Source organism: Centroberyx affinis, unplaced genomic scaffold (genome assembly GCF_046629955.1).
Source record: "Centroberyx affinis isolate AG114_WGS23_722 - 3 ecotype Tasmania unplaced genomic scaffold, CSIRO-AGI_Caff_v1 ptg006718l_1, whole genome shotgun sequence".
Classification (NCBI taxonomy): domain Eukaryota; kingdom Metazoa; phylum Chordata; class Actinopteri; order Beryciformes; family Berycidae; genus Centroberyx; species Centroberyx affinis.
In genome coordinates, this window is record NW_027283410.1 from 85,860 (window position 1) to 95,156 (window position 9,297).

Below are 9,297 nucleotides of genomic sequence, written 5' to 3' on the forward strand. Positions count from 1 at the left end.
CACACCTGGGAGCTGTCCAGTGCAACCAGTCTCCTGCTACTGGTCACTGAGCAGCTGGGCAGTTACATGCCTCATTCAACAGGACCACAACAGTTGTTATTGAGGGGAGAGCATTAAGCTTATTCCCACAGCAGCCATTTTGAACTTGCGCCTACACTCTCCCTGGGAAACTACCTGGAAGTTTGGCATATATATAAAACTACTGTTACTTGTTGAAGTGAGGACTTCAAATAGATCTAACAGTTCTCAAATTAGCAAGCAATCTAATGAACAACAACTACAAAGACTTGACATGAATGAGCATGGAAGTTAGTTAGCTTACTAACTTATCTAATGTAAGATAAGAGAAGATAAGATAGTCTCCTCAGAGAATTTGTCTTGGACAATCAAGAGTTGCTGTTACTCATATATGCACCCAATATGTTTTTCAGTGGGGAACTGGCTGCCATGGGAATAAGGTCTATCACTCAATCATTTTCCCCACCTTTGTTTTCCCAGCCAGCCCTGGGATTCAAACTGGTGACCTTTCACAAGCAGTCCAGCACACAGTTAGCTTGTCTAACCTAGGCTACTGCTGCTCCATCACTATACCCCAGAGCAAGCCACTGCTGCTCAGTGGGCAGCAGCACAAGACTGTGGTTATGACTATATGTGGTCGTAATGGTCAGTTCCCAAGTGCAAGTGTGAGTATGTAGGCTACAGTATGTAACCCTCCTTGCATCTGCAGCTCCTCCCTCGGGTCACTGCTATAAATACCAATGTGTTACTATTCAATCAGTCCGGTTAAATAAATGTTTAGAGAATTCCCTCCGGGCTTTTTGGTGTCTCATTAAGCTGGCCTCCATGCCACGAAGTCTTAATGTTGTGGGTTTGAATCCTGCACACACCCACTTGTCACGTGTCATCCTGTCTCTCCATAGAGCAGACATACCATGAAAAAACAAAACATCTTTCAAAGAAAATTCCAGCCCGGTGCGCTAGTTGAGTGAACCGCATAGACAATCTCACTATGAAATTGTTATGTAAGGTTAAATGTAATGTATGAGAGCAGCGCCCCAGATAAATGGGCTGTAAAATCTGCTCCCTGGTGCTCAGTGAGGGGACTAATGTTTTGGATTTTGAGGAGAGGAGGAGGAGGGGGAGAGGGAGGAGCAGGAGGGGGAGGAGGAGGAGTTATACTCATAGTTTCTGATGCTATTCTTAGAACTGAAAAATCTGTCAAAACAAATGCACTCACATTGATATATGGACACGTGATGGACATACACACCCACAACCATACACACATACACACCTGCACACACACCCACACACACACAGTTTCGGATACTATTCATATTATAATAGATCAATTTGGCAAAACAAATGCAAACACACGTCCAAATATTAGCACATATACTGTATGTACACACACAAACACACACACACACACACACACAGTACGCAACATTCGCACACAAAGCATAAAGCCATTACATGCAAATCACAATCAGTGGAGATGAGAGAGAATGGCTTAAACAGTTTTTTAATGCTTCCCCCTCAGTAATTTATAAATAAATGAATGCTGAATAAATTGTAGAAAATGTGAAGGAAAATAATTGGCTAGTCCCGGAGTACCCAAGTGGCTCATCGTGTGGACAAACACACACACACACACACACACACACACACACACACACAATGGTTTGTTTGTTCATTTAGAAAGCAATTGTGAGAAGAGAGTTGTTGTCCCGCAGTGTTACCTAGATTCTACAACTAATTAGGGGGGCTCATTTCACACTCTGTGTAACCAGGGTGATGCCAGACCCTAATCACCCCTTAAATTCCCTTAAATTTACTGTAGACAGACCAAAAATGGCTTTCAATGCTCACGGATTACGGCTTGGCGGTTAGGCACGTTAATCCCTCTCTAAAGAGTATGAAATAGGATCTTTGTGCGTGAAAGTTAGAAAGGATCTTCCCAGTGGTGAGTACATATTGATTGAAGTGCAGTAAACCGTCATTGTTGCAAAACTGTGCTAGGCAGATTTTCAAAAGCTGAATGCTGAAAACCTTTAGTACAGAGGCAAGGAGCTGAAGCGTGGCCTTGGGTGGTGATTTGAATTTTCTGTCTTTTGTGGATTTTGCTTGAGGAAAACATCTCACTTAAGCATAAAACAGTGTTTTTCAATTTCAAATTCAAATTTCATTTTCAAATTCACTGGATAACTGTATTTACTTCTCCCTGAATATAGGGAACACTCAGTAGAATAAGAGGGAGAGAGAGCGGCGAAGAGAAAGAGATCCAAAAAGAAAGTTATCCAGCATGATACACATGAAAAACAGCAACATAAAGGGGCCATGGCTACTGCTGTTTGCTTTCTTCTTCTTCTCCTTTCATCCCTTGTTCAACATGAATCTAATTAGCCCAAGTCCAGTGGGCGGGCCTGTCTCACCAATCAAACATGACACACACAAACACACACACATAAACAAAGCAAATATCTATCAGCACTATTAAAGCCTTCGCTACCCGGCCCCGCCTACCCCATTTGTTATCTCTCCCTCTTTCTATCTCTCGGTCTTGTTGCATCATTGTATTGTATCCTTCTCTCTTTCTTTCTGTGATTTATGGAGATGCTCAAATACGTCCTTTACACCACAAATGTGCGTGACTCTGTCTGAGCAGAAGAGAAACAGTGAGCACCCAGTATTTCTGTAAAATCCATGAATCCAAGTTATGTAGATAGATGAGGGCTCCACAGATCCAGCTAAACCAGGCACTGGGGAGAGAAGCTGACATTACTGTCTCTGTTGGCTACATCAGAGGGGCCCGAAATTTGTCTGTAGCAGTGGGGGGTCAACCGCTCGCTCTCTCTCTCCCTCCCTCTCCCTTGCTGTGTTCACATAGTGGCCTGAAAAAAGGCCATACCTGCTGGCACTGCAGGATGTCAGCCAACCACAACAGCAAACTGCACCTTCTCATTGGCAAAGAGGTTTGACCATTCCATTACATTCAGACAATAAAAGCTAAGAAACATGTAGCTTTTAACATCAGTAAATCATTACCACATTAATTTTGAGACATAGTATAATTACCGTAAACAAATGACACCATCGCTGAGAAGACTGGCAGCCTCTACCAGCCTCCACTCTGCATTTTACAGTGTGTGCCACTGGATTTCGTGGGGAAATCTGCTCTATTGCTTTACAGCACAAAACAGGAACCTGTTCTACTTTGAAAGTAATACAGAACTTCATTCCATATCACACTAGTTTACTTGGCGAAGTGCATATTTCCCACTTTAAACCAAAAGCGTGCAGCACAACACCAGGGAGGGAGAAGGGCAACAAGTAGCAACATCCTGTTTGTGACAGGAAACAACAGGGTTTATGGGAAATGTGGTTTTAATTTTGAGAAACATGGTACACGAAGCACCTTCAAAAATATTCTGTAGCGTGACTGTTCATTTTCAATATTTAATTTCAAAATGTTGAATATGTTCTGTGGTTTCTCCCCAAGTCCAAAACGGAAAGTCAGAAGAAAAAACCTATTCACTACTTTATTGAAAGTACAAGGGCAGGTGCAAAAACATATGCGGATACATACAGCATACATTTTGCTGGATTTTTCAACATCAGAAATTTGGGAAATTCGGGCAACTTCTGCCCACCAGCATTGGTAGAGTTTACTGTTGTTCTCCTTCTGACAACAATGAACATCCAGTTGACCATCTACCCCATATCCCATCTCTCTCTCCTGTGTTAGTGTAATGTATGTGTATCTTAGTCCACCTCTCTGAAGCCTCCATATACACACACACAAAGGACTCTCACACACACACAGGATGCAAGGAAAATTGACTTTTTTTTTTTTTTTTTACAACAGCTGTATTATTGATGTTTTTTAAGTTTCCTACTTTTTATGCCTGTATGCTGATTCATGACGTCTGAGACTGTGATTACTCAGCATTTAGCACAAAAGGTCACACCGACCAGCCTTAGGCTGGGTTATGTGCAGAAAAAAAACAAACACTGGAAAGATTGCTGGCACATCTGCAAGAATGGATTTGTGGAAGCTCTGGTGAATTGATGGGATTCAGAAAGAAGCTTGAACAAACAAAATTAATTAACCCAAGGTTTCTTAAACTTTTTCAGCCTAGGACAGAGTTTGATTAAAACTTTGCCTAAGACCCAAACTTGTTAAAACATAGCAGTACTCTTCCCAGGTGAGGACCCGCCCAACATTACACCATGACTGACTTTAGGCCTTGACCTTTAGTTGGAGAAACTATATGAATCATTTCTTATTGCTTATTGGCCATACAGTGAGACCAAACTGTCATAATTGCCTGACATTTTCCCCTGAATCGTTCCTCGAAGTATTAAAAAGTATCTATTCTTCTGCTACTTCACCATAGCATTACGACTACAGTATGGTGCTTGTGTGTGACATATATTTCAAATGAATTCAAATTGAATACTGAGCCGACAGATGAAAGACTATTGCGTCGGGGAAAGAGGATTACAGTGCCTCTCTGAGCCAATCCCTTCATATCTGTGGGAAAGAGTGAAGGACTCTTTTCCCCTTCATTCATTCTGAGAAAAGTACGGAGCCCCTCTGGGGTCACATGGTAGAAAAAAAAACTTGATGTGTAAATCCGTGCAAATGGATTTGTAAATTGTGCGAACGGATTTGTAAACTGTGTGCACAGATTTCTAAACCGTGCCCTCGGATTCACAATCCACAATTCACAATCACGGATTTGTAATAGTTTACAAATCCATTCGCACGGTTACATGCACTCTTCTGTTCTTCAGCGAATGGACCTGCCTTGCATGGACCGCGGTGACCACATCCACCAAATAAGTTCAATGTTATCTAGATTTAACAGCAGATTTAACGATAGTGAAATTAGTTAAATTGATTTAGCTTTGTGTTTTTGGAGTTTCACAGCTTTTATGGAGGATTTGTAAACTGTGCGAACGGATTTGTAAACCGTTTACAAATCCGTTCGCACAGTTTACAAATCCGTTCGCACAGATTTACACATCAAGTTTTTTTTTCTACCATGTGACCCCAGAGGGGCTCCGTAGAAAAGTGCTGGAGAAAATTTAAAACATTGCTTTTGTCGTGACCAAATTGTTCTGGAGAGACTGATGACTTCAGTAGCAGAAGTTATTTTGATTGGATCCTTCCAACTTTGTAACAAGTCTCTGCTCTACTGACTATATTATACAGTCATTGTCTTCCAAAGTGCCTGTAGGCTATTTAAGATAGTATAAAATACCATAGACTAGTAGACTAAAAGACTAAAAGAGGGTAATTCTTGCTATATTGGCCTAAAAGCCTGCCAAATCAGTTTGGATCTTGGGAAAAAATCCTTTTGAAAAAGTAGTTTCTGGAGCAAAAGTTTGACAACTACTGATTTAGAAGGGAAGATGGTGAAAACTGTAATGAGGCAACCTGGTGCTGCTGTGATGAGTCATAACTTTCTCTTTCTGTAAATATAGAACGCCTACGTGAGGCTTTTGTAACAGGAAACAAGGAGCAAAGAGCAGAGGAGTCAGCTTCATCTGGAAGCGTGGCCAAACACCTTTGTCGGAGAGTCATGGTGTGTGTGTGTGTGTGTGTTTGTGTGTGTGTGCATACTGTATTTATGTGTGTTTCAGGTGTGTATGTGTGTGTATCTGCATTGTTCACTTCTGCATGTGTGTTCATGGTATTCTTCACTTTGTATTTTCAAGAGAAATCCTCAAAAGTACAGTCCAACTACAAAATGCCCAATTGTGAGGACATTTTTTGCCGGTCGTCAAAACACTAAATGCTTATTCTAGAGTTAAGGAATAGGGTTTGAATTACAATTGAGGGAAGGGTAAAGCATTTAGTGGTTAGCGTTAGTATTAGGGGTTGGGGAATTAACTCAAGTCAGCAGATCATTGTATTCATAGGCATAGAATCAGAGGCATGAAAGACAAAAAGAGAGAAAGAAAGAGATGTAGAGAGAAAGGGAGAGATTAGATTTGATCGACTATCTGTGAGGTGATCAGTTTAGTGGTTTTGTCATACATTTGTATTATTAATGAAGCAAACTGAATAACTGACACATGAGATGCAGCAGCAGTGGAAACATCTTTAGAAACGTCATGTCCAGCTTTCCCTCAAGTTCTCACTCAACTGGTCATTATATCCAATGCGGAGTCATTTACTTTCCCTATAGAGGCTGTCTAAAGCATGCAAATAGTAAAGCAAGGCAGTAAGATTCCCACTGGGACCACCCATATGCACTCATGGTGCTGTGTGGCATGATGCTGCTATGTTAGACCTCTATTTCACTTTGGTATAACAATTTCCACTTTCCAACCACATGGAAGTTAAGGAGCAGTCAGCGTCCAGCATGAACCGCCCGGGGAAACACCATCACCACCGGCATTCAGGATTTTTCCCAGCTCTCAATATTGATAATTGCAAACAGATGCATGTATTTATTTTTGCTTATTTGTAGATGTGTTAGAAGTTTTATTTTTAAAGTGGATATTCTACATGGAAGTAAGAAAGTGGAACTGAGTGCGGCTCCCCAAAGCAGGCAATTATGTGATAAAACACTCATGAACTCCTGCAGAAATAAGTGAAATATCACTTAAAGATCAGACTGATACTGGGTTTTTAAAAGCGTCTTTGCATTTTGATCTCCTATTGTAAAGAATATGTTGTATGAGCAGTCTATAGGTGGATAATTTTGCCAAGAATTTTTACCAACTGTATTTTGTCATTATGCTTTTCTTCCTCATAGCCCACTGTTATCCATAAAGGATTTATCACATTTGACAATGTCAATCCCTGCTGCAGACGATACTGCCTACCTCCATAATAATAAGCAATAGTAGTATAACTTTATTGATCCCGCTGCTACTTTCATCACTGGAACACACATGACAAGGCATAATTAGGACACTGGCTGCTGCCATAGAGCCAGCAGAAAACATCTGCGCAGAAACACTGAGTAAAATAACAAAAAAAGTTTCCCATGTATCACTGAAGATAGAGGTACGAAACCTTAGTGAAGTGGAATATTGCCCCCTGTGTAACAGACTGACAGGACACGGGTCTTCCAGATGTGAATCCAAACTTCTACCAGTCAGCATAAACAGTTGATATCAGTCAAGGAAGACACTGATGTTTACTTGCTTTCTGGGAACCCACCTTTTCTTAAGATTTTTTACTCATGCGTCTGATTTTGAAGGCAATTCTGAAGACTCACCTAATACAATTTGTTTTGGATCTAGAATTAAGATGAAGGTAGCTATGCTATACTTAGTATTTTATTCAGGATAACTGAAATTGCAGGAACTTGGTATTGCTCTAAGTGGCTTCATACAGAACTGCTGTTTTCCAGTCAGAATCTTCCTGCAACCCAAATTTACAGTTGGACCCAAGCTTGAAAAACACTGCTTGGGATCCAAGCACCGAAGCGGCTGAACAATGTGACTTCAGCTTGATGTCAGTTCAAAAGAAATACTGTATGTAGCAGATTTAGCACATTCTCCTCTATGATGTGTTGTTAATATATTTTATGTTTTTATCCAGACGTAACACTTCCAACTAAGTGATTCAAATGACCTATCACATACAGTAAACTCTCAGCCAGAATGAATTAAATGAACATGTGTTCAAAGTCTATATGAAAAGCATGTGATTACTGTCACTGAATTCTTTCTCCAACAACAGCTTGGATTAAATATGGTTTATATAGTTATATATATAACAAACACACCACTACACCACCAACCTAACTTTGAAAACTCATGCTTATAAGACCTTCAGCGCAATATAATACCTATACCTTTAATTTTTTTAATTTGAATTATGCAACAACACTGGCTTTTTTTGGTGAGAATTCATCCTGATAAGTAGGAGGTAACATTACCTGTGTGCTGTGTGTCCCACAATTCAAATAAGAGAAAAGAGGCATTAAGAGTATACCCACCTACCAGCCTATTATTATAGAAACATGCAGTAAAGTATGATCACAAGTAAAGTATGACCCTCAGCAGTAGCCTACTTCCACTCTGCCAACTGTCACTTCCTAACCGTCACTGCTTGGTCCCAATTAAAACCAATTAAAACCAAGATTATGTTGTTTACACTGCGAGACAGGCTGGCAACTACAGTAATCCTGTGATGATAAATTTCAGAGGTATACTACACAAATATCACAGCAAACCTGTAAGCCTCCATCGGAATGTTCTGATGATACCATAGAAAATATGATCCATTATGATAAGGTCACTTTAAACTCATTATTGAGTCGCCCACACGCACTATAAACCACTATATAGGAATATTATAGGGATGGTTCGTCGTAGGGAACCACCAAGTCAGCCTGGACTAATTGCATGTCATTTTCACTGATAAACGTTAAACGTTAGGCTATATGGCTACCGCAATTCGCATATAAAAGGTAGAAATGATAACATAGGGTTTCACTGTCATACTGTAATAGCTCTATGCCCAGGGATAACCCCACATTAACTCTGGAAGTTGACATAATTCATAGTGTAACTACGTAATAGCCTAGTAAGTAGTTTCAATTGATGTAAATTGTATGAGGATGGAGTCTTTTAAGGGAAACACGCATAAATGAATGCCTTTCTGGAAATATAGGCTAACTGATTTCTTCTAATCTTAGCAGTCGTTTGTCTTGTGATGATCACCGACTGGAGGTCACAGTTGAGCCTACCCACCTTTTGTTTCCCCATTAACAACAGTGTAACCTACAGTAGGCTATTTGACTGTCCGTGGACAAACTCACCTACAAGCAGCCAGAGGAGCGCCTGTTTCTGCAGAGCCGCTCCGCTCGGCGGTCCCATCCTCTCGGTCGCAAAATTATCCACTGATGACTGAAGTTTGGGAGAAAAGCGAAGTGTGTTGGCAGGGAAAAGCGGGGCTAACTCGAGCCGAAGTAGCGTACACTCAAAAAGTAATAGATCACATCAAAAGGTCCCGCATTAAAGTGACGATTGGTGGGGAAATCCATGTAACGCGGCCGTCCTGTTCTCTGTCAAACAGCAAGGTAACGTAGGCTACAGGCGGGATCACCTTGCGCAAATTGCTCGGGGGAGAAGACTCTAACCCCGTCCGTGCTGTAGTTCCTCATTCACGAGTCATTTTGTCACCGGTCGTCTGTCATTGAAAACTGAAACGTGACAACATGTTGACTTGTAAAGTTGTCTGTACTGCGAATGGATCTGATGTTGAGCGAAATCCGTGGCGCGCTGCAGTTAAGTCTGCTGGTTGGAAACTGTGCTGTGCGCAAC

General features: G+C 41.0%; 1 protein-coding gene across 1 annotated transcript in view; it reads right to left on the reverse strand.

Moving 5' to 3' along the window:
- ramp1 (receptor activity modifying protein 1) overlaps nt 1-8,877 on the reverse strand; it is a 55,325-nt gene extending 46,448 nt beyond the window's left edge. The window contains exon 1 of the mRNA XM_071513035.1: nt 8,793-8,877. Coding sequence (XP_071369136.1) covers nt 8,793-8,850 — 58 coding nt within the window. The 5' untranslated portion in view covers nt 8,851-8,877. The remainder of the gene's footprint in view (nt 1-8,792) is intronic.
- Nucleotides 8,878-9,297: the final 420 nt, after the last annotated feature.